The following is a 26323-nucleotide window of genomic DNA, read 5'->3' on the forward strand; positions in this document are numbered from 1 at the left end:
TCCCCACTCCTGTGTTATAAATAGATGTTTAAAAGGAGATTATTTTAGGTTGCTTGAGACAGGGCAAGCAAACAAAGAGCCTATATTACAATTCTAACCAAGGCAGCCAAATGTTGTCTGCCACGATCATCCTCGCTCAACCCCGCTTTTGTTTGCAGCCTGAACAGCACCACAGGATGATGCAGTACAAGGCAGTCCTCTTGCAGCTTCCTCCAGCTGCCACCTTGCAGTTCTGTAATCACGTTGTCCTGATGCACTACAAACTGAACGTATCCTAGGGCACAGGTACCGCAGCTGCAGCAATCGAGGGGTGGTGTCTGAAGAGCGCCCGCCACTCTGGGGCCCGGTAAAATTCACATAGTAATAGATGAACCTGGCATCGTGCAGCCTGCACATGGACAGCAGTGTAGTATTGCCATTGTCTCCCAGAGACAGATGCGGCACGTCAATATTTCATTGCCCGCAGTCCCTCAGAAGTAGCAGTGGTATAAATGACCCTTTCCTTTGGCCTCTCAGCAAGAGACACAATGATGGGAAGCAGCTGACTTACAAATATAATGCAAATTAGGGTCAAGGGTTGAAGTGATTTAAGCCTCATTGCCACCTGGAGAAGAACCCATCCCAGTTCTATCCTGAGCATGGGGGGAGGGCAGGGGAGCAGAGGGGGCTGTAATTCCTGTGCAGCTTTGCCTGTCTCTTGTCATCTCCTCCACACGCCCCTTTCAGCCGCTGCAGATGCCTCCTCTTCTTTTTGTCCCATACTATGGAGATCTTTTGAGGCAATAGACCCTGAGTAAGAGGTTATTAAGAAACAGTGCCCCTCTTGGTAGCCACAGCAAATAGTAAATGAAAAATGAGATTTCAAGGTGTTGGAACAGTTCTTAGGGCAATCCTCCCAAGTCAGACACCCTCTGGGAGAGGTTGGTTGTAGCCTGCTATTTTTGTAATAATCTTTAGAAAATTAAAGTAACTGGAATAGTGTGGATGCTGCCATGGTGCTGTTCACCTCATGTACTTGGCTTTGTGTTTTTTAAGTAGAGCAGCATCTCTGGAAGCAGAGAGTTCTTAGAATCTGTGGCTTGCACAAACCGGCCACTTGAACATGTTCAGTTCCTTATCCCTCCTTCAGCAGAGACAGCTGAGCCTTTTGGTTCTCCAAAGCTGATAAATAGAGTTTATTGCAACTTTGTGGATTATGAAGATGAGACCATAAATACTGACGTTCTCTCTGATCCATGTGAGCACTGGGAACTTCTCATCAGGGCGGGGCAAGCAGCTTCTGCATTCCCAGTCTGGCATTTCCAGTGCTGTTGTGCAGCTGCACTTCAGGGCTGCTGTGATCCTTGGGCCTGTTCTCAGAGGAGTTTGGCACCTATGGAAGAAGCAAATAAATGGCCAGGTTTTCAGAAGAGTTCGGCATGGTGGGTGCTAAGCTTCTCTGAACGTCTGTCCAAGAAGCATTGCAGTGGGAGTGGCTCATAGTTGAACGTTTGAAAATCTGGCCCTGAGCTGTTCTGAAAAGCCAGCTAATAGTGTGCAAAGCATGCTGTAGAAATGTAGACATTAATTATTAGAGCCATTTTGAGCAGACTCTGTTGCACAGCCAAACAGAAGCTAGGGCATAGGTACACCCAGCTTAAAATTTAGCAAAGCACATTCTTCTAATAAATAGTTTCTCCACATGTTTGGTCAGAGCAAAGTCCTGGATTATCTTTTTCTGAATTGGAAATTGATATTTTGCTCATTCCTTCCATTGAAGAAGTGCGAGAAGCCACCATTGCCTACAGGGAGTGGACTTGCTGATTGGGCAGAGAGGAGGTGGGGGGTTAAATAGAACATGGATGAATGATATGGGGAATAATAATGTTAGAGCAGGTAATGTGTCCTGTGCCAAGCCTAGGACTGGCAAACCCTACCAAATGCCTCATTCAGCTTCTGAGCGCAGCATCCTGATTGCAGCCCTTCACTGCAAACCTGCATCACGCTGCCTTGGTGAAAGCTTAAGCCTGTATCATCTTGGTTAAATTCAGTAAATGAATTGGATGAAAAATGTATATGCTTCTACTTCCTCAGAAGGTGTTCTAGAGATGAACTAATCTCCAGTTTCCAGTGGAACCACTATAATATAAATGCAAGGTGCATTTTACTGTAAATTCACAGTTTTTTAAACTTTCTTTCATATTGATTTTCCTTTGCTTCCAGGGAAGATGCAGTTCCTACTTTCTTCTTCCTTTGTGGTAGCAAGCTGAGCCGTTTCCAATCTTGCCTCTCTCCTCTTACGATAGTTACTCCATGAAAGGAAACAAAACAAATGACCATTTAATCCCCTCCTGAAAGCTGTTGGGGCACAGGTGGCTAACAAGGCAGATCAGGGACACTGTTCTGGGTGAAGTGAGTGAAAAATCAATGCCTCCCTCTATAATAAATAATTTGAGTCAGATGGCCTTGGTCTATTTTGTTGATAAATTGCTATATAATTAGAGATGAAGGAAAATAGTTCAATAATTTAATCACGACCATTTTTTCTTTCCCTTTCAGTGTTTAAATAACACACAGAGAAATTTTAGATGAACAATTGTTGTTCTTGGCAAAAAGAGTTGAAAAATGTCACCAGTGCATTCAGAATCTGAAATGGATTATGTCCTCTTGCCTTCCTTCAGATAGTGCTCCCCTCTCTCTCCTGAGGTAGCCCTGCTTATTTTATTGCATGGAGATCTTGTGGCAGCTAAGAAATGAGAAAATTTCCCTCCTGGGAGATGAGACGGAAAACCACGTGTGACAGATATTAGTTATGTGACTTAATGTACTCCAGGAGGGTACAGACACTATGGCAATGAAAGCAGTAGAAAAGCCGGTTGGAAGCAGCACAGATAACACTGCCCAAGCTTGGGTTGCCTGACATGTCCCATCAGAAGACCATTTTTTCAGTTGCTCATGATGTAGCCAAGCTTAAAGCATTTAAGATGGGTACCTTCATGGCAGGTTTCTGCCTCGAGATGAATTTCTTGAAAAGTTTCAGTTAAAGCAGTTCAGTTATTTCTATGAACAAAATTAGGGCGAAAATATAAATTCTTACCAACATTTCATGGAGAAACATTGGGTGGAGTAAATGCACAAGAGGACCAGTTTCAGTTTGCAAAAGCAGCTACAATTCTGGCACGTCCTAACCTTGGATTGTTTGACTTTGCAACTTCAGGGATGTTTTTTTACTATACAGTAGGGCTTTTTGTGTAATAAAGAACAGAGGACTCTGTCATATGTAGGGTTAGTTAAGACCAAGCATGCTATACATATATTCATAAACAGATAGATGCATGAGGCAGTAACTGAACAGTTTGACGCAAGATGAAGGCTTGTTTCCACAGCAGTCAGTGGAAAAACTCCCACTGGCTTCAAAAGGAGCAGCTTTGGCTGAGCAAGGCCAACATGGGATGGGGAGAAGGAGAATGGAAACTCGCACCCAGGCACAGCCAGACAGCTGTACATGCTTCAGGGCGGTGACTGTGACGTCGTTTGTTTGTACGGTGTCTATCACAATGGGGCTCCAACCCTAATTTAGGCCTCTGGGCACTACTGCAATATCAGGATATAATAAGACACTGTTCTTTGCAGCTTTTGCATATGCTCTTTTCCAAGCCTGGCAGTGTGAGAAAAGGCCCATCCTGCTTGCTGGGGCCCTAGGAAGATAGTTTTTATTTAGTGTAATGGAAGCTAATGTCAGCTGGAGTCAGAGGTTTGATTTTTCCATCGCAGTGAGGCTAAATGTTGTTAGCTGTCCCTTGAGAGGTGAGCTTTTGGATTTGTGCATTAGTCAGAAAGCCCCATCTCTGTTAACTGAGACTCTCCCGCAGCAAACAGACTCCTTTTGAAAAGGTAAATGGTAAAAGCTGAAGCCTGTTAACTTCCCATCTAATGGGAGCAGTGGAATAAACATAGCTCTCGATAAGTTTAAGACTGTCTTACTTGCTTTTAAATGCTGCCTTTCAAAAGGAAATGTGCTGTTAAAATGAACATTCCAAGTATAAAGCAGACAGACACGGGTGTTTATTGATATCTTCAACAGAGTAATGGAAAGAGGGCTTGGAGAGGAGATTTGCTGCAGTGTTCCTGGCATGTAATGGTGGAATCAGTGTAACAGTGGAGGCCGTAAGCATCCTGAAGCCCTGTGGCAATTCCACAGAAGATGCTTACAGGGTCCGGAGCATGATTTGTATGCTACACAAACAATTGCATGTTCAAGGAACTACAAAGAAAAGACAGCACTTGGGTTAAGTATCGTTATAGCACTGAAACAAGGAAAACTGGAGTAGGATACCTTGGTGTTCTCTCTGTAGTAGGGAATGTGGTAAAATAACTTATACTTCCCCCCTCCAAACTGTCCAGGTTTTTTGTTAACAGCTTGCAAGGTGCCAGTGGTCCTTGTTTTATTTTGTGAACTGATTTGAATGCAGTGACGTGAATTATCAGGGTATTTTGAATTTGAAGGCTGTGTCATATCTGGAGATTTGGTCCAAACTGTAGAAGTCTTCAGTGTCTTGGAGTATTTGAAGTGATTATTCTGATTCAGTCCAGGAACTGTGGATTTGTTTCTTCATCCAAAATTCAAGTCTGTGCAGAGCTGGCTTTTGTTTGGGGTCATCATTACTAGTGATCATGTGATATGGTTGCACTGTGGTTTGAAGATGGCACGTTAAGATGTTACAATTCCACTGAAGTCTTTGGCAAAAAGTCCATCAACTTTAAAGAGACCAAGTTTGCATCAAAGGAATACCTACTAGAGGACAGGGGTGGTTGTTGTTTTAAGGGTGCTATATGTAAAAAAAAAAAAAAAACAAAAAAACAAGGGTCCACATCAGAGCGTTGGCCTTGCGACTGGGAGAGGCAGTGGTGGACACTGACAACATTTCACCAGTAGCAAACTGCATGCCTGCTAACTGAAATCCGAGCCTTGAACTCTGAGACCAACTACAGTCCAGCAAAATCTCCTAAATCTGTACAAGAACAGTAACCACAGAGTGCACTGATCTGAATAATATGGTAAATGAGTAGGGATAAATGTCGATAAGAGCTAGAGCTCACCAAGACGAGTTCAGCATTGCCTGAATTAAGATAGTTGTTAAATTGTCCTCAGATTTGATTGCCATCCATCATATCCCATAGTGAGCTTGTCTCATGGTCGTTAAAGTTGTGAATATTTAAAGGGGGATCCCAGGAATGATCCTCTGGGAAAAGGCAGAAAAGACCATCATTATGAAATGGTTCTTATAGCTGTCCTGCACTGGAATACATTTCTGAGACACTGCTGGACAGTGTAAAGTCAAGCTTGTCCTGTGTCTTGTGTCCTTTCACCAACCCTCCCTTGATCTATTCCTGGTCTTAATATTATACCAAACTTTATATTTCACAAGCTGAATTGCAGCACTTCTAATTGTGTTTAGCTCATGCCAGACACTTGTAAGTATATCATTACTCATCATATTTTTCTGTTAGGGAGTCAAAAGAAAGGCTAGCGAGAAAGTAATGGATTGAACCTCTAAAATAAATGCTCATGTTGGCTGCAGTAGGTTTTTAATTGAAATCTCCTGACCCCTGTTTTGAATAAGATCCAGATTGTTTTTAATTGCCCAAATAACATGCGACTAGCAGCTGGGTAGTCAAAGAAAATGAGTCTACAGCTGAAGCCAGAGGTTATTCACTCTTTATGAACACAGGACAATCTGGCTGTCAGAAAATACTCCCGGGTCAAAAGCTTTGGCCCTAATTTTATTTCTACACAGTCGTTATTCAGGCAAAACTGTTATTGGTACCAAGAAGGAAGAAATCTGTTGGTGCACAGAGCTCTTCCGGCCTCCGCTTCGTAAGTGGCCTCACTGCTAAGGCAAAATTCAACCACCCAGGAAATTCCTGATTTTCTGCAAAAGTCCACACACAATTTGAACCAATACTCTTCTGAGCAGCGCTTAGCTTCCCTTCTACCCTAGCCCGCCCCTGCCCTGCCAGTGTCCTTCTGGCAGAAGCCAAAAAAAGGAAAGGGGCCAATGTGAGTGTGGGAGCATGAGCCCCCAACATGAGCCATGGAGATAAGGCACCAGGCACTTTAAAGGACCTCACAGAAGATTCAGGACACTGTTCCAGATGGTTCAGCCTGTATTTAATCTCTGCCACCTGCCACAAACATCTTAAAGCCTGAGAGGTCCTCAGTGCATTCAGCCCAGTTTAATAGCTTTGTTTAGTTGTGTAGAAATAAAGGCCATCTGCATAAAGCAAAATTTTACATTCTTTCCCTCTCCTGACGTGATTCCATGAATTTCTTGCCTTGTTGTGTCCCATGTACTAAGGGTCCCATGCAGAGTGCAAACAATAAAGGAGAGAGAAGACAGATGCTCTGCTAATGGGAAACCAAGGAGAAGAGAGTCTGTGAGGGATTACAGGCAGCCTGGGGTTGGAATACATTATTAGCTTAGCACCCAATTCAGAAATGAGTTTTCAGACTTAAATGCCTGAAGCATCTTGGCAAAATCTCCTGGTTTCTCCTCTCAAAGGCCTTTTAAGCATGAAAGAGGAGGAATCTCAAGTCCAGGCCCAGTGACTCAATGTAAGCAACTTTTACGGTACTGAACCAGAAAGCGCCAGTGATAAAAAGCTCCTGATGTTACTACGAGGCACCCAGAGTATCTGCCGAAACCTAACCCATTGGACCTGTTAGCACAGGCCTTTACCAGGTTTTTAAGATCTCCATTCAAAGAGGAAATAGGTCTGTAAGAGACTGTGAGGGCTTTGTTTTCAGGAGGAAAGCATTTTGGGGTTTTTTTGTCTCAAGTACACAACAGCAGGGAAGCAGTAGCATCCACTCCACAGGCATGGCTAGGCATGTTAAGAAGTAGCAGCAAGTCCTTACCAAGACCTGACAGAGAGGCTAAGGTTGAAAACTGGGTCCTGAAGCTTTTTTCAGATATACACAGTGTCTTTTGAAGCTTGTGCTGAAAGTATCTAAGCTTAAAGGATCCAAAGTAGCTGAGTTAAAGGACTGATTGCAGCAAGGAGACACGTTGTCACAGTACTTGGTGGAATTATCTTTCATGTATAATTATATGCTCAAAATACATTGCTAATTTATTTAGGACGTATTTATTGCACAGTAGGCAAAAGAGTCCTTTAAACTGGAGATCAGCATTTGGGGGCACTAACGGATCTGATTTTTTTTCCCCATCTAAAGAAAAGCAACTGGACAAAAATCATTGGAGATTTCTGCCTGTTTAGGAATCATAGTCTTGGGATGGGCAAACAACAGAGTTCAGCTAGCTAAACCTTTTACTTTTAACCTTGAGCTCTACATCTCCAAGTCTCCCTTTAAAATATCTACATATTTAGGCTCCTAAAATAATCTCTTGACTGTTACAAAGGCTGTTAACATCCTGAAAGCTGACAGTCAGTAAGGAGATAAATATGGGAGAAAAAGCCTGAGACAACCGAGACTGCAGAACAGTCACCTGTTAAATGGCCAAGAGCCATTTGATTTCTTAGTACTTTGGTACCTGGTGTCTTATTTTAAAATCACAAATAAAGGATCATTCCTCAGTCTGGGCTTTATATGGCAAAACTTCTCTCTGGTTGAAAATTATTCAGTATTGCTGGCATTTAAAAAAAAAAAAAAAAAAGTGAAAAGCAAATACACTTCACTGTTTTAAAACCTCTTTCTAGTAAAACTAGGCACATACTGTTTGTAGGCTCCTGGAAGTACATTTCTAGCGCCAAACGATTATGTATATTATTTATTTGTCTAGGGAACAGTAATTAAAAACCTCACTGGCAAGCACAGAAAACCCAAACAAAATAGTTCAGTGGTTTTAAGATGGTAAAAAAGACACTGTTATCATTCACTGGTAAAGAAAATGCAAAGTAAAAACTGCCTCTTTAGGGACGGCCCAGAGATCGGTTGCATCTCAGACGGGCCTAGGCAGTAGGAGGAGCCAGGGACTGGGGTTTGGATCCCTCTCACTATCACCTAGTGATATCAGCCTCAGCACCATCATCCCAGAGTGATTCACCAAACTGAGCCATTGAACCTTCCAGCCTTCATGTGAGACAGGAACTGTCCCCATTTCACAGCTAGGAAAGCAAATGCAGGATAAGGTTTAAAAAAACACTTGGAAATGGTCTAATTGCTCCCTTGGGAACTATTGACTTCAATGAGAGCCAAGATAAGCCAGTCCTGAAATATGCCTTTGGCAGAAGCCACACTGTCTGCATGAAAATGTGAGGCCTCTTAAGCTCCTGGTGTTTTGCGACCATTGCCTGCTATTGCCTATCACGCTGTCTCCTGGTAGTCCCCTATCTGAGTTCCTCGGGTTAGGGACCATGTTTTTGTTCTCTTTCTGCTGTTTTCTACCTCTGTTTTCTCACCTGCACTATATGGGTAATACTACTTCACAGGATGGTTGTGATGCCTAGTCTGTAGCAGGGCGGCTTAACCCCCAGCCCATGTGCTAAATCCAACCTGCGGATCCAGTGCATCCAACCCATAGAGCTCCCCAAGGGTTAGGAAATTTGGTAGTTGGGGGAACAGTGGCAATTAATACTACCACCCCTCCCCTGCTGTCAAATTCTCAAGCCCTGTGCAGCTGGGCCGAGGGGCCAGGCCACAACCCTTTTCCCCCCCCCACGTGGTCGGTTCAGGGCTGCACTGCCTTTTACCCGCCTCCATGCAGCTGGATCTAGTCCAAGGAGAGACCATGCTGCTGCCCATCCAGTCCCCAGGGCAAAAAGATTGAGTACCCCTCGTCTATATAAAGCACTCTGAAGAGAGCAGAGGGTGAGTGCCAGTTCTTATTCATCTCTCAGAGGATTGCTTATTTTTTACTTTATGCTTCTTAAATTCAAAACTTTGTACAACCAAGGCTGGAGTTCTCCAAGTTTAGGAACAAAAGAAACTACACTGCAGGATGGAGTTGAATGGTTGATGCACAAACGCCTGGAGATACCTGTTTATTGTTCAAGGGTATTACAGCCTCCGTTGCGCTGGTATAATGTAGAAAAAGTGCTGTGGGGATCAAAGGACTATCCCTCTGATCCATCCCATCAAGATTCAGAACACCAGGAGAGACTTATCCAAAACCCAACTCTCATTGAACCAAAAGCTCTCAGGCTTTTTTGGATCAATGCTGCAATCAGATAGATGTACAGTATAGCAGCGAAGAAGGGTCGCTTTGCCGAGGCAATAAAATGTTGCATCACTTGGCAGCATTTTCTTAAATCGAGTAATCCAGCTCATGTGTTTTTTCAGCGCACAACTTCTCCCGTTTAAAAATGAACAATGGTTTTAATTTAATGGGTTTAGTCATATAAAGAGTGATTTTTGTATCAACAAAACTCTTCCCTCTGGCGCACAGTGTAATTTATGGCAATCCAGCCTGCAATAAATGACATTAGCCAGACCGCTAAGCTATTTGGCTCTTTGGGAATACTGTTCCTTGTTAATCAATAACTGGGTAAATGCTCCTTTGCATTCCTTATCAAATGACAGCCAGATGGTCCTGGTAGATTCATGCTGACAAGACTGGAGAATTAGCTGGGTTTATGCTATTGTTAATCCTCAGCTGTCTGTTCTGCCAGGACCTCCCCACCTGTTTCCAGAAGCCCCAAGGTCACAACCTTAGGAAACAGTCTGGCCAGATGGTCACTTAGATACAGTGGAAGAAGGGAGCATCCCTGGGTAGCAGGGTCTTGAATGAGAAAAACAAATATTTTGATATTAAAGGAATAAACATGGGGGCGGGGGGATCCTAACCAGTGTGCTCAGTACTCTAGGCAGTTGCACACAACTGCCATTACTCAAGGTAGCAAAACATTGTGCAGAAACATCAGCATAACTCTTGTGCATGTGCTTCTCCATGCATGTTCCTGAATGCCTTGGGGGTTGCTTGTTATTTTTAAAACTTTTAAGTTCTAAAGTGTGTGTGTGTGTGTACACACACGCGCATGCACAGTCAAGATACTATGCTGCATTATCCAGTATATAGGCCAACTTGCCTGTGTTAATATGTCCTGTGAGGATTGAAATAGCTTGCTATTAAATAACATGTTGCATGTCCATTGCAGCATGGGACAGATCTCAGTTTCTAATCATTTCTGATAGGCAGTAGCAATGACCTTCTTACCAGTGTGCTACCTACCTGGAAAAATCAGGGAATAAATGACTAAAAGGGGAAAATGTTTGCTAGATTATTTTGACCCTGTGACCCCTAAATCAGTGGAACTTCCCCACTGACTCCAGTAGGGCCTGTCAGACAAATGACTGGATGCAAGGAGGCATCAGGCTGGCCAAAGTAGCAAACCTGGGCTCTGGCAGAGAAGCTGTGGTTTGGCCTTCTGGTTCAGGCAGCACCTACAGGATACCCACACTTTTCAATCAGTCTTTTTTCATAACCCCAGTAGTTCAAATAATCAAATATCCATCTTGCAACACCATGTAAACAACTGGACACCCAGTCCTGGTGAGGTGGAAAACATGCACGCACAGTGGCCCATTGACATGTGGCTGCAAAGGGCCATGGTAAAGTGCCAGGCTACTGCAAATAATAGCTTAAAAATTACAAAGCTTCAGTCCTTCTGGCACCCTCTGCCCCATTGCCTATAGGACAAATGTTTAACGGGTCAGTTGGCAGGCTCAAGAACTTTGGCGGTCTACTTTACAAATCTGCTTCCCTGTTCCTGTCTTTTTGTTGCCCAAACAACGTAGGATGAAATCCTGGTCCCATTTAAGTCAAGGGGAGTTTGACTATGGGGAGGTGTACAGCTTTACCTGACATCTGTCTTTTTGTAAGTAGATTCCATCATGCCAAAGAGAACACTAAATATATATAATATCTCAAATTTAATGCATGCACTTGTGCCCAGATCCTCCTTATCTTCTGTGTTAACTACATGCTCTGAACAGAAGGCAAAACTAGCTCCAGCTGTTTGAGAACAGAATCTGAGCATGTTCAAAGTTCAGTGTGAAAGCTTTTGAATCAGTCTTCCAAGAGCATTTCACACCAGGCCATAAAAAAGTACTGGAGCCAGCTCAGTGTGGCAAGGTTTGTTTCATCCTAGGTTAGACAGAAAAACAACCTAGCATTTGTGTGACAAGTATAACTTTAGAAAGCAAGAAAGGGCAATTAGCAGTTACTAACAATCCCTTCCTTTATGTCATTTGAACAGTATTCAGGTTTTCAACAAACAGCAGACAAGTGCTTTGTATGTGGACACCTCATAATGGAAATGGTAAGAAAGCTAACTCAATAATTGTGGGATATGTTTCTTTTGATGTATTTTGAGTGTTGCAATGTTGCAACCTCTTTGTTTTTTTTCCCCATAATCAAGCTATACCCTTCTCCCCATCTTGCCAAGGGCATTTTTATCAAGGAAGCATCACAGTTCAAATAACAACGAATTCACAACAGCAATCCCGTTAACCTGCGTGCAGAGAGCAGCTGTTCTGACTGAGAGTTCCACCAAGTCTGGGGGAAATGGGGAAAATGTTGATAGTGAAGCAGCGGGAAACTTTTGTAGGCTTTAATATACTTTTGTAGCCTGTAAAATATAGAACTATTTCACAGAAAAAGCAGTCAAAGAAAATGAAGGTTTGCTTTGTCAGCCAGCAAGGCAGCAGGAGCACTGCCTTGTCAAAGGAAGCATAATCTGTTGGCCATTGCAGGAAGTTCAGGGAACAAGAGCTCTATTCCCAGCTCTGCTGCTGGCATTGTGCCTCAGTTTCCCTACCTGTAAAATGGGATACCACTACTTCCCTCACAGCAGCATGGTGAGGCTGTGTTTACTGTCTGAAAGCACTGGAAAACAACCAGTAGTGATGTAGGTTATTACTTTTGCCAGTTAGAGAGAGAAACTCCCAAAGAGGAAAAATGCTTCTTCAGGCACAGCCCTGACAGTGGCCAAAGAAGATGAATTGTTTTCTGAGGGATGGGAACTGCAATAAGAGTTTCTCCTGCAGACCCTTGAAAGGCTCCTGCTTCCCCGTTGCCTCTGATAAAATAAATTAGTTTCTTATGTAAGCCTCTATTCTGTATACTCACAGACAGGAATGGCACAGTCCATGAAGTCATCTATTGATATGATGTCTTTGTTAATGAGCTTGGCTTAGCAGCTGTGGCTTGTGGGAGGAGACTGGCTAGAAGCTGTTTAAAAAAGAAGTACAAGCCAAACACCCTTGATGCAACTCAGGGTATGAATGAATTTGGCCAATTCTCCTTCAGGAAAAAAGCCCAAAAACAAAAAAGCAAGCGATAATTTGCATGCTAAAGACTTCTGTCAAATAGTATTAATAAGGTTCTGGTGTGTTGGTATTTTCTTCTAGCTTTAAAATATATGTTAGTGTTAGTAGTCCTGAGTAAACAAAAAGCTTTTGCAAACTCGGTTGTTCAGTAGGAGTTGGAATGGAAAGTTAGCTACTGAGGCTTCTGGCTTGCATCCTGGTACCACTAGCTGGACAAGGATATTGTTCAGTTTAGCCCAGGAGCAAATTCCTAGAACTGTCTCATGCTGGGAGGGAGGGGGTAGTCTGATTTGCATGCTAATTGCAGCATCCTAGGCAGGAGTCCATAATATCTAGTTTGGTGGAGTTCATGAGCTGGGAGTTTGACAGATGATCATCAGCCCTTTTCCATGAACAGAGGGAAATATTGCTGCAAGATCTAGGATTTAAGTGGTCTTCACCTGCTGATTTCTTTGTGCCCCTCCCCACTAATGAACAAGCAGACGAACATGCCTGTGCAGTAGTAAGAATCCTGACTGAGGCCACAGGTGAAAGAACAGTCAGGACTGTGATCCCACCCAAATTTGGGACCAGTACTGAAGCAGCTCAGTAGCTGAAGTGCAGCTGACTCGGTTGTAGTCCTGTGTATAAAATATCTTCAGAATAGGTCTAATATGTATGTCATCTAGAGTTGTGATAGAAACTCAGATTAACAGAGAGATTGAGTCATTTCTAACCACACAGGTCAGACTGAATGTGACACCCAGTCACTGGATGGACAGTTTTTCCCGTGTAGTTCATAATTTTTCCTGTGCCCTGCTGTTTGTTTCCTGTGGATCTGAACAGTTCACCCACAGACCTGGAGGAATCTTCATCTTATTAGCAGCTCCAGAATGAGCTAAAATGAATGTGTTGGCAGACGCTATCTGAAGTCACCTTCAGAAGGTGATAGTCACACAAGGAATTTTACCCTGCGTTATGTAACATGAGAGCTAAAGGCATCATGTGTAGACTCCCAGGGCTGTTCCATAATAACTGAGTCTTCCTGCTCAACACACTAGAGCTAGAGTTGAAGCTGCCATATTTTCCTACATATGATATGCCCCAAAATACAGCACACACAAGACCCCAAGAAAGAGAAAAAATATCTTGAGGTAAGGGTGTATCAGAAGTCTGAAATCCCTGGAGTTGGGGGCTCAGGGGCTAGGGTCTGATCCAGCATGCAGTGCTCAATCTGACATACTGGTGTTGGCACCTTACTGCAAAGACTACAGCTGGGGTCCAGCCTGTGCATGCTGGGTCTGGTTGTGGACAAGCCCCATACGCTGTCCCATTCTGGCACACAGCTGAGGATAGGGCTGCCCACAGGTCTGGAAATCTGGTGGCAGGGGGTTAAGGAAAGGGAGGGAGCAGTGGTAGCATCAATTGCCATGGTTCCCAGAACTGTGGCAATTAATGCTGCCACCAATCTGCCCTGCTCCCGACACATGCATGCAACCTCCGAAGTTCCTCGCACGAGGAGCCCTTATCCTTGCATATAATACACACTTCCAATTTTTCCCCAGCTGGTTTGGGGTGGAAAGGTGCAGGTTATCTGTAGGAAAATATGGTATTTATTTGCCAGGACTTGCTTGGGTTACTAAAAACTTTAAAGCCTGATTGACTGTCAGTCTCCCAAGCCTGTAAGAGTCTTTGGTCAACAAAAATCAACACTAAACTTGAACAGCCGGTAAAGAAAAGCAGATAATGTAATTGTTAACCGTTACTAAGGAGTCAAGTTTACTAAATTTGTGTTTGAGTCATTCTTTTTCATAGATTCCTAAGGTTGAAGGCCGGAAGAGACGATTAGATCTAGTCTGACCTCCTGTATATTATAGGGCCCATAATTTCAGTTTCCCTGCTCTTGAGCCCAACAGTTTGTGTTTGGCTGAAATGCATCTTCCAGAAAGGCTCTCAGTCTCCATTTGAATTTGTTACATTGTTTTACTTTATCAGCACATCCATTCTGTTTTTTCCATCCTCAGACTCATCCATCTGTAGCTCAGGTAGAGGCTGCTTTCCTGTTATAAACCCAGTTCTTGCAATCCCCCGCCCCCCACCAAGAACCCCGATACAAAATGCATTGAAAACAAAGAGAACCTTTCCATTAACTTCAAGAGGCTTTGCAGCAGCCCCTTCGCTAGTGGTTCTGCAGAATGAATGTGTCCTCCTGACATGCGTTTCACTGCCTTGGTTGAAAGTCAGGTGATTGCTATGTATGGGGAATGTCATGCTGAACATGCACCAGCTCATTATGCTGTCTGCCTCTCCTTAAGATTTTACAGGCTCTTGGAAAGTCATACCATCCTGGCTGCTTCCGCTGCGTAGTATGTAACGAATGTTTGGATGGAGTCCCGTTTACTGTAGACGTGGAGAACAACATTTACTGTGTCAAAGACTATCACACGTAAGCATAGATCCAGTCCCTGCATTTGGAAAGCGCCTGTGTTGAAACCTCTTTTTAATCAATACAGAAGGTCTGTGGAGGGCCAGTGCAGTTGTGTCCCCAGTCCTCTCACCCCCAGCTCTGATACTTTGTGCAGGTTATGGACTGCATGGACATGTACCTGCTGATGCTTGCACCTGGCCTAGCAGTAGCCTTTGCACTGCTGACAGAAGCTGTTTCTACAGTGGAAACTGCCTCTGGCCATTGCCGATGACATTGGAGCTTATCTATTCATTCTTTGGGAGGAAATTGTGTATTAGATCAGAATGTGGTACATGGTGAGGGTGGTTGTTCAAGAGCCCCTTGTTAGAATTAAACAAAAGCATAGAAAAACATTGTCAGCAATACTGCTGCCCCTCTCCCCACCCTTGCCTTCGTCCCCGGCAGTGTGACTGAATCTTGGCTGGACAGTGTTTTCCTCATTACAGGGTGGCCTTTTTTTCGCCTGCAAGTGCCGTGTTAGTTGTCTGATTTAGCAGCTTTACAAACAAACAGATCCAGAGCCTGGGCCTCAGATAACCTAAAATACATCAGAATTAAAATACATCTCAGAACATGTGAACAGGAAGACTGCTGCAGTCCAGTCTCGCATTTCACAGTGTTTATGTGCACTGCTGTGCTCCACACGTTGAACAGGTCTCACATCTCATAATTTGGGTGTATTTCCTGATTAAATATATTTTTATTTTCCTTCCAAATTTCTAACCCGTGGACCATCTATACTGAATAAGTGATGAGTCTCATGCTGAGCATGCATTTAGGAATAATGTTTTTCAAACATTTGAAAATTATAAATCAGAAAAATCGCCAACTATAAAAATGTCTCTTTTTATCTAGCTTGGCTGATCGGGGAGGAAGTAATGACACAGCTAGGGTTAGAATTACGTTATCAGCATCCTTATGTCAACTCTGAATTCCTCTGAGGGGACTCCCCTCTGCTCCAGGTCAAAGAGAAGGTGAATGCTCTTAGTTGATGTTAAGTTGATAACACAAACCACGGGCCAAATCCTGCATGGGCTCAGCTAGAATAGACCATAGCACCCCTGAATAAATTACATGTTCTCCCCAGGTCAGCTTCATTGATCAGGAGAAGAGTGAATATTAGCATAATGGCTATAACAGTTGTGATCAAGACGAGTTGACCTTTATTGTGAGCAGATGATTTTTGGGGGTGGGAGTATGGTTTGTAACTGTTAGAGCCATAGTTGCTAGGGAAAGTTGTTCCAAGTCCTAAGGTGAAGGAAGGCCAGAATACACGTAGCCCTGCAGTCAGTGTCTTACTGATTCCCACTTGTTCTGTACTAGGAGTCCCATGAAATTCCCTTCTCTGTTTGTTAGACCCTACCCTCCTTCCATGTTAGCAACATGGGAAGGACAAGTCTCATGCTGGTCTGACACCTGGTGGGTCAGAACCTCCAGGTGAAGAGTCACTTCTCTCACGTAGGCTCATGAAGTCCATGTGTACAAACTGCAGGCAGAAGTGGTCACTGGGGAACAATACCTTAGTGTAAGGGACCTGAGACAGAAAGGCCACAAGTATGTTTGAATCAGTCTCCTCTTCAAACGTCCCAAAATGGATCTCTGGATTTTGCGGCCTGAAGCAATATCTCTATAGATGGGCTGTAGTTAAAGTGCTCTTGTGTTCCCAGATTTTTAAATATGATTTGAATGCTTTCTCTTCTTTAATCTTAGGGTTTTTGCACCAAAATGTGCTTCCTGTAATCAGCCGATTCTACCAGCACAGGTATGGACTGCGCATGTACGCTCTGCACAAACAGCTCGTTGGATAACATGGGGGTTTCCATAGGAGCATCTTGTAAAGATTTGCTCAGACAGGATAATTTAGACACCTCAGCTACAGCAGCAGGCTCCATCCCACCTCCAAAATCAGTAATGCTTCAAAAACAAAATTTCCAATAACTTAATTCCCAGATGTTCCCAGAGGTGGAAATAAGCACTGGGCTCATGCAGCATAACACTGTACGTCTGTCTGGTGCTTCACAGGTACTAGCTATTGCTGCTAAAGATCTGATTTAATTCAAGGCCCTGGATGGAGGCCCAAGAACAGGTATTAGTTCTCTTTAGTTCCCATTCATTGAAGACCTTCCCTTATTTGTTGTATCTGTATTTTTGGCATCAGCTGTTGGGGAACCCACACTGTAGAAGGGCTTGGGTACTAGCTAGGGCAGAGCCAGTCAGATGGTTCCTTGATGCCCTCGGGTTCTGCAGGGCATCCCCCACTGCCGTGGAAAAGAGAGGAAACTGGGTGCACTGAGCACGTAGCAAGTTCAGTTTTTTGGAAAGAGTTGGTGTTTCAGTTCCATCCTTTGCAACTATGTAGGGTTGTGTTCTCCCGCCGTAGCCTTACTGAGTAGTGCGTGCCTTGCTATGAGCATGGCCCCACTGATTTCCAGGGAAAGTACCCCAATCTGTGAATGAGGCCAAGTGAGGCCAACAGTGAGCAGCCAGTAACAAGATGGAAGAGAGCAAAGCCAAAGTTGAGACTTTAAATTCTCTCCGACTAAACAGTGGAATATTTTGGAATCTGATATGTTATATGTGTATCTTGGCTGGAAGTTATGCTTAGGCACAATAAGACATCTGTACATTAAGAAGATCTATCGTACACACACCTCCTTGTTCTTGTCTGCACGTGACACGAACGCAGACCCTCCTTCTAGTGACGTGGAAGTGGCAGGATAGCACATCCTGAGTACGTGTCCTCTCCTTTTTCCCTGTGTTTTGCTTATTACTCAGCTGCCCTTCCTTTAAAAGCCTTGGCTGTTCTACCTCTGAGTCAGCTGACAGTTATCAAGAGTTGCAGCAACCTTTCTCTAGGCAGATTACTGGTGCTTTCCCATGGAAGGCATCTGTGTTAGTTCAAGTCTAGCCATGCAGGTGATGGCTTGCCCTGTAGGTCCTTTCAGTACAGCTTGCGTCACATCTGATGTTCAAACCACACCTGGAATTACACAAAAGAGGCAGGTCCAAATGTTTAAGCAAGCTTCATTTAGGAGTGCACATCTGCCCACACAAAGTAGCTGCACAGTTCCTGGCTTAGTGCAAGTGGAAAATTAAGCCAAAGTATCTGTGAAGAACAAGTAGATTAACAGATAGCTAAGTGTCTTATTGGCAGTTATTTTATGTGTTGGATTCCCTTGGAAAAAATGAACCTTTAAAGCCTCCATGTTATGGGCCAAATTCTGATGGCTAGACATAGAGCTGTCTGCCAAGGATTACAGAGGAAGCTGCACATGTGCACTGAAGCCTCTTCTAAATCCTCAAAATAGGGATCTCCCTGGTGCAGTGCATGAAAGAGGTCTGGTATTGTACCAGTAGGGAACATTTAAGGCTTTTAAGTGATCAGAGGCCCTGGCTGTCTTCAAGAAAGAACAAAGCCAAGGAATACAGTCTCACAGCAGTGAAAATAGGGCTTTCTGGGACTGTAGGAAATGTTCCACATAGAAAATGCACAAAATGACCCCTAAAGTCCCATCTCATTTTCCCTCCATTTTCTCAACCAGGGCTCCGAGGAAACCATTCGAGTGGTATCGATGGACAAAGATTATCATGTGGAATGTTATCACTGCGAGGTAAGCCTGCAGCACCTCTGCACTGCCCCCATGCTACAGCTCCATTGGTGTTTTCTTACCTATAGTTGGATTACTTACCTGGACCCAGGCCAAGTTATCCCTTGCTCCTGTGTAACACTGAGGAACACTCACTAAGATGGAGTGCCATGAGTGTTTGGGGTTTAGATTAGCCAGCCACGGAGAGGTGGTGATGGTGGCCCTTCCGCCTGCCAGCACAGAGCAAGGATCTAAACCACCTCTCTCACCACCAGTATACTGAGTCATTCACTCTCTGGCTTAATTCGTATTTAAGTCTGCTGCACAAAGTAGAGTAGCTCTACGAGGACTGACTGAGGGAGTCCCTTAGAAGGGCTCCTATATCCTGCTTGTTAACACAGTCACCCATCTACTGCTTTGTGCAGACTTTGCTCACATGGCAGCTCCATCCCCCTGCTTCTCTGCCTATTGGACTGTATCTGAGAATGTCCTAACAAGGGTTTATTTTCAGTTCTCATGACTGAGCTCCAAATTCCTTCCAATTTGAGGCAAGTCTGCCTCTGCTTCTCCTCAGAACCACAAACAGCAGAGGTAGAGTCAATAGACATCTACCTGATGTATGCACATGCTCCCACAAGCTGGGAACTCAGTTTTACAGGCTGGATTGACAGCCAGTTAAAAAGGGGATGCTAAATTCAAGTCCTTGTAGCCACCAGGCTTTCCACAGGTCACTAATAAGTTTGGATTCCTCTGGTTTTGGTTTCCAGAGTTCAGACCTTAACAAGGTCCCCAATCTCCGGAAAGTGCTGGACAGGCACTTGTAAAACCTTTCACAGGTGTTTCATGTTGGGCACCCAAGCTCACTAGCTGATTTGAAAAGCCTTGGCCCTCCAGCTCAGTGGACAAACATAACGACATGTAAAGGGAATGCAAGAGTGCCTGTACTGCAAACCCAACAGCAGTTGGTAAATCAGTGGGGGCCCTTTTAGAAACTGAAATGAAGTAGGAGGACAGGCTCTGTTACTGCACAGCAAACTGAGGATGGAATGGGTGAGAGGCAAGGCAAGCTGTTAGCATTTGGCATATCTTTAGTTAATCTCAAATTGTTAAAAGTCCTAAGAAAGGCCTGGCTAAACAGGGCTGTTGGCAGGCAGCATGCCTGCTGGCACAACTGCAATTTGATACTGTGTTGGGTTAGCAATTAAGAGGCCTGAGCCCAAACTCTCAGATCCAACTGCTGGTTAATCTCATTCTCAACTCCCTCCGTTTTTATATGCCTACTATCTAGTCTGTCATCATGAGTCTAATGACCAAAAGCTCTTGAGGCTGATGGCTTACGGTGTAGTGCTTACATCCTGTGGGAAATATTGTTAACGTATGGGAGTTCACAAGGTGAAGAAGAGCTGCCATATTCCAGCTATGGAGATTGTCTTACAAGGAAGGAAGCAGATTTCAGAAAGGGCTCCATGGTTGAACCGGCTGGAATTTCCTACCTAATTAAATGGGAAAGAATTTGTGAGATTAATTTGTGAACTGTGACAAAAGCTAATAACTCATCGTAAAATCTCAAGTCCCTTGCTGTATAATCATTGGTTACTTTGCATTTCCTCAATTACTTATCAACTTCTGAAAAAAAACAACATTCCCAACAATGACCCCCCCTTGATCAAATTGTTCTTTTATATTTCTACAATCTCTTAAATGATTGAGCACAAAGTTGAGTAAGAATATAGCTGACTGGTCTAAAATGCCTGATTAGATGGTCCATAAAGCAATTTATGAAGTATTTCTGCTCTGCCTGAAAGCATATTTAATTCATCATTCTCTCCTATAGGAAGCTGAGAATTTCATTTTAAAACTCTGGAAGTTAAGAAATGGATCACACCTCAAATCTGATCAAATTTTGTTTTCTCTTTGATGTTCAAGACACCTAGCTTAGAAGCACTCAACACTGCCTGTTTGCCCAAACTGTTCAACTTGTATTCCATACTAAGCACATGAAACCTCAGTGTCTCCAGCTTCTCTGTCAGGATTTGCCACTGGAAAGAACTTTTAATTATGCCCCACTCTTTCAAAATTCAGGAATCCAAACATAAACTCCTAGCCTCAAATGGCTTGGAGAGTGCAGAGAGTGTTGTGAACTGCGCTGCAGCACACAATATCATCACCAAATGGGATACCTGTTTTGCTTGGGTTGCTTTCTTCTCCCCCCCCACTCCTACTCTGCTGTTGTTCACTACTAAGATATACCATTGCGTGCTGTAATTGTGCACCATTCCACCAAGGTATTTTAGCTCCCTAGTTGGGTATATAAGTAAGTCAGTTTCCTTCCTTACTGCATCCATTCCATGCCAAGACCCTTATAATTTCATCAGGGAAACTTGTCCCCTTTAAAAATTCAGAAAACATATTGATCCAATGCAAGAGTAACCTAATACGTACTGCACATATTAGGCACTTCTACTTGGTGGTAGGCCTGAACTGAAACACTGGACTTGTAGCCCCTTGACCTTTGTGACTTGCACCATCTGATTGAGATGCATCCTACAGAGAGTGCCATGTTTGACCCCCCAGTCTTAGAGGAGGTTCAGTTCTGCCCCAAAGTTCAAACCTTCTGGCTCATTTCTCACCTGAACAATGTTTTCTCTCTACTTAGCTGTTCTCTGATTCTCCATCCATCTCTGCACTTCTGCTAGCTTGCTCTGCCTCTCTCCATGTCCAGCTTGTTTCATTTGATCTCACTAATTCCGCATTTAGCGATGTCAGCCTGTGTTGTGTAGCCCTATGATTAGGGGTGTCCATCCTTGCATCATCCTGGTCATAGCTGGATCAGTGCAGGAGCCAGGATAGCACAGACCAAAGAAAACCAGTACTAGAACCAACCACACATACTGCGATCCCATGTCTAAATTCCATGTTCCTGTAGATTTTGGTGACATCATTCTTTGCTTAACAGATTATAGTCAACATTAATCTACAAAGTACTCACAAGATGATTATAGTCAGCATATCAGAGAGGGAGTGTGTGCGCCAGGGCAACCTCAGAGGCTGGCAAGAAGGAATAGTAAAGCATTAGTAACTAATAGTAAAGATTACTAAATAATCTGTGAAAATATGTTTCTTTTAGGACTGCGGTCTCCAGCTCAATGATGAAGAAGGCCATCGTTGCTATCCTTTAGAGGGCCATCTGCTCTGTCATGGCTGTCATATTAGGCGCCTCAATATTAAAGTACCACCGCATCCTCCTCCAAGTTACCCGATGCATGTTACAGAACTCTGAAAGACATTTTCTTCAGCAGTACAGTAAATCATTAGAGGAGAAGATGGAAAAGCAAAAAATGACTTTCCCATTCCTTTAAAGATGAAATTCCTCTAATAACCAGTTAAACCAGCTAAGTTATTTATTTTTTTAAATTAGAGGTGAGGGGGCCTCTATGATCATGTACATATGTTTTTGCTTACCTAGACATTTTCACTGAGACACCGGCTACTTGAAAGAAATAATGCACCACTAACTGTAAGCAGCAGCATTTCTCAATACGGTGGTACAAAGGGCTCTGTTCTGCACTCCCTATTAGCTTCACTTCAATGGCAGTTTTGCTTGGGTAAGGAGTGTAGAATGAATCCCCCAAAGTTAGCACCTTATCATATCGCGGCAAGCATGATAAGATAAAATGCTAGCAGTCTAGCTAGTCCCGCTACATCCTGGTCTGAGACAGTAAACACTCTCACATTTTTGGAATACTTAGATTCCCAGAAGTAGTTAATAGGAAGCAAAGTCCATTTATTTTTAGTGACAGAAATTTCAAACGTGGGTTAATTGATGGCATTCTGTGAAGAGGCAGAAGCCAGGCTTTCCACACTATTTGATTTTCATAGTGATCCAATAGCATGTCTGGCTTCCTGCAGGAACATGGCAGGTGTCTTCTACAGGAAGCTCATTAGAGAAGAACGTATCTACTTGAAGACTTAAGATTGGTACATGCAGGGTTATGACATGAAGAAAATTATGGTTCCCCAGGGTCACTAGCCACTTAGCTATTTGGTTTTTGTAGAGTTCACAGTGACACGAGAGTAGCCGTGGTTTCAAAGGCAGTTCTCGTATTCTTCTGGTGATTTGGCACTTACGAAGCAATTCATCTTTTAAACCTGTTTTTTGCTAACAGGTTTAGCACCCCTTTTGGGGCTATGCAAAGGGATACTTCTGTGTCTCTGTAATATTTCTTTCATACAAGACATAGAATCATAGAAAAGTAGGGTTGGAAGGGACCTCAGGAGGTCATCATTTGCTACCAACAGCTTTGCATTTTTATGTTATCATGGGATAAAAAGGGTCAGCAGTTTTGTATTATCTTTTTCAGTTAGGTTAAAAAATAAACTGAGAAAAGAACACGTATTACAGTGGTCACCTACATATGAAAACCAAACAAAGTCTAGCAGAAATAAGTTAGAGATTCAGGCATCTGAAACATGGACATTTTATAACAAGTATTAGATGTACATAGAATGTACACACTTTCATATTTTACATAAGCTTTTACAATAACCTCAGAACTCTGGGGCAATATATCTCTTCCATATAGGAAGTTAGATACTTTTTTTTATATATTTTTTCTACTGCATGTTGATGATTTACACACAAATCACATCTCCGTAAATTTAAACAACAGTTCCTTGCATTCTCGTGAGAATTGATCCGCCCTTCCCAAAAAAATTATGGTTTGAAATGTGTCCATCATTCCTTTCCCTGAAAGTATTTTGTATTTTAAGTTAAATTAAATTAAAATTCCTTTGCTGTAAATTGGGTGGCAATGTCAAGCCTGGTTCTTGGGAAGTGTAAATGGACTGCAAAAACACAAGGTCAGTGTACACCAACTGACAATCTGACCCATTGCTTTTAAAATCATCATGTGTTGAGTCCAACAAAATAATGCAATGACTGTTACTTAGCAATACCATTAAAGCATCAAGTGCAGTTTCTAAGGTGCCATTGATTCACTAAAGCGATTCTTGGTGTTGCTGAAAAGCAGAAGAGACAGCCAGTAGACTAATTCCTCAATAGGTGTTCCTAGTTCATGAGATTCTCATTCCTTTAATAGAATTTTTTGATCGCCAAAAGTATCGTTATGGTTTAAAGCACTGCATCCTTTCCTGCTGGGAGGAGACAAATGCAGCAATTCACAAATTTCTGCTGAACTTCAATCCACCTTTTTTTTTTACAATGAATACCTGGCCTAGTTAGTTAACGGGAAGGCTGTATTGTGGAGGACTGCTGATGCTGTCTGTATCCTGTTCCTACAGTGGTTGGACACCAAGAGCCTGATTTTCAGGAAGACGAACACAGAGGCCCATGCATGCTCCATGTGCATATATTTGCACTCTTCCTTTGTGTACACCAGAGCTGTCCACCTTCTAAGAACCCCCTGGCCACATGTCTTGTGAGTCACACTAGAAGAGACCACACCAGTAGGGGGGAAGATGAAGCCAGAGGAAGAGGGAGCCTGGAGACCCTGACTGCAGGGAACAAGGAGGGTAGTGGTGGCTGGGTGGACTGCAGTTTAACCCCTTGCGAGGGAACAGCCCTGGTGTATACAATTACCACAGTTACGTGTGCCAAGGAACCTTGCAAATGTATGCTTGGGTCCTGAGGAGCAAGCTCTGTGACGGCAAAAAAATTATCTTTGTATTTATTTATTTCTTGCATTAATTCAAAGGGCTGGCCTGATACCAGGGAAGATACCAGCTGGAGACTGTCAGCGCATCAGGGTACACTTTTAGCATCAGCCATAGCACAATGCTTCTTCAGGTCACAAAACAGTTTGGGCCATATTTGGCTTCAGAGCATTTCATGGTGTTTAACGTAGGTATAAGAAATACTCGAAGTAAAGAAAACAGTTACTAAACCATACAGAAGATTTGGGTCTGTTCACATGAGCAAGTCAACTCAGAACGGTGCTTTCTACTGAAAAGTGCACAGGTCCAGCAGACGGGGAGCTCGGACTTCCCAGAAACTGAAGACAAGAGACTAAAGGTCAGTCGGGCCTTCCTTCAGCCACCATCCTACACCTAGCGCTTTCCCGATTTCAACGGCAAGCCCCCACATTCGCTGCTGCAGTACTTTTCAGTGGACAGCACAGTATCAAACGTGTACATACACTACTTCTTTGAAAACTATCATACTGTAGAACAGAATAATATTTAATTCCACATTTTAACGTTTCAGTCTTTCTAGTAGCTCTACTCAGTTCCAATACGTGTTAAGTATCGTCATGATAAAATGTTGAACGTTTGTTTCAATGTAGAGGGAGCAGTTTGTTTAAAACCAGAAAGCAGCAGTTGTTGTTCCAGTATTTTCTACATACAGGGTCATTCTGTTACATTACCACAAGGTACCGCTTGCTTTTACACCATTTAGTACAGAACTGGGGCTCGAGTATAATTTACTGGCCGCTGTTAAGGAAAAATACAAGGAAAGCGAAAAGCGAAGTTCAAATAACATGTTGTGCAACTTAGTATTAGTGATACTTCCTGTGCATTTTTACCTCCTCTGTCTGGGGAACTGCCTAAGTGAAATCTCCTTGAAATTGTTTCCTTCGGGAGTATTCTTGCATTGTTCGGTTCAACATAGATGTAAACTTGCCAACATTCGTTTTGATCTGTGATAATCTGTTGGAAGCCTCTGCTGTGTTCTGTACTTCCAGAACTCTGAGATTGCAACAATTTAACAATTTGTCCTCATTTGCATTGCGAGAACTCAGGAATTCACCTTCTACATTTCATTTTGGAGTGGAGTTCTGTAGTGTCCTGACAGGACGTGGCTGGTTTAGGAGATTCACTGGGTCCCTAGTGCACTGGAAGACAAGTTCCAAAGAAGAGACCAAAACAATTATGATTTGGAAAGAAAAAAATCTCAGCTAATTGAGCTTTCAAAAGGGTTTGCTTGGGGTTTGTTTTTCTCCTTTTCTTTCTTTGGTGTATATTTTGTAAGGTGGAGGTTCAAAATTAAAGTATGGATAGAGGAGCTCTTTAAGAAATTCCAGAATAGTTAAGTAAACCAAAGCTCTAAAGGAGGCACACAAAAGCTGCTTTCTTGTGTTTCAAGAAAAGTTTAAAAGTTTGTGATTCATCCTGTAACTAATGCCGTAACTAGAGTATATAATTTGACTTAAATTAAGTTTTCCTTTAAGAAATATTTTCATTTTCTTTAAAAGAATATAGTTTTCTTCCAAGAACTTGGACCAACGTTGATTTTTATTTTGTAGGAAATATATAAATGCCCAGTTTGTATATCATGTAACTAGTTTACATGCTGCAAATATACATTAGTTTAACTATTTTTGTATATATCCTTGTAAAACCTCTAAATGTGCTTCTCTGTCTTTTAGTCCTTAGAATGACTTGTGGTTTTTGTGTTTCAGTGTTTGATTCCCTTGATTGTTGAAGAAAAAAGATTGGGAAATGTAGATTTATTTATCTAAAGAAGAAGCTACTTCCTATCATCTTAAGTTATTTAATATTAAAAGTCAGAAGTATCATTTAACCTTAGATGTTATAATCTGCTTTTTTTCAATAAAGAATTTTGTAGTTATCTTTGATTTTGTAGTGTGTTGCTTGTAAGTAAATAGTTACTTTTATTTAGATTGCCAGTAGACACATTTTAAGAGACCCTTACATTGCCAGTAGAAATGCCAGCTAATGTCGATTGACTGCAGCTGTATTTATGAAAGTTTGGGTTTTCTGGTGCAAGTGTTACTAATTAAGATCTAAAATATGCCCACAGCTAACATTTTGCAGCTCCATTTAGAAAAGAATTTAGCCACTCTGGCAATTTTTAATTAACCCATCCGGCTAGTCCATATATTATATAAAGAATTCAGTTGAGATAAATATTTCCTTCTTAAGAGTTCTGTTGTTTCACAGTTTCCACATTGTAGGATCATGGCCCAGGCTACCAATTTTCTTACAAAAAGGTTTTTGCAGGTTCAAGGCCTTGTATTGTACACTGCAGTACACAGCAAT

The 26323-nt window shown here is 42.7% G+C and overlaps 1 protein-coding gene across 3 annotated transcripts in view; it reads left to right on the forward strand.

Moving 5' to 3' along the window:
• Positions 1–25892, forward strand: part of WTIP (WT1 interacting protein) — a 118167-nt gene extending 92275 nt beyond the window's left edge. The window contains exons 4-8 of one of the 3 annotated variants that reach the window (XR_016444117.1): positions 11200–11262; positions 14566–14696; positions 15573–15691; positions 16428–16479; positions 18260–18329. Coding sequence is in view for 2 of the 3 variants with exons in the window: in XM_090062266.1 (XP_089918392.1) it covers positions 11200–11262; positions 14566–14696; positions 16428–16479; positions 18260–18328; positions 21432–21584 (468 nt within the window). In the remaining variant the exon portion in view is untranslated. Of the gene's footprint in view, positions 1–11199; positions 11263–14565; positions 14697–15572; positions 15692–16427; positions 16480–18259; positions 18330–21431 lie in introns of those variants that run through there. The other 2 variants (XM_090062266.1, XM_090062267.1) reach the window with 2 other exon arrangements.
• The last annotated feature ends 431 nt before the right edge of the window (positions 25893–26323 follow it).

The sequence above is a fragment of the Crocodylus siamensis genome, chromosome 9 (genome assembly GCF_052110815.1).
Source record: "Crocodylus siamensis isolate JL-2025a chromosome 9, ASM5211081v1, whole genome shotgun sequence".
Lineage (NCBI taxonomy): Eukaryota > Metazoa > Chordata > Crocodylia > Crocodylidae > Crocodylus > Crocodylus siamensis.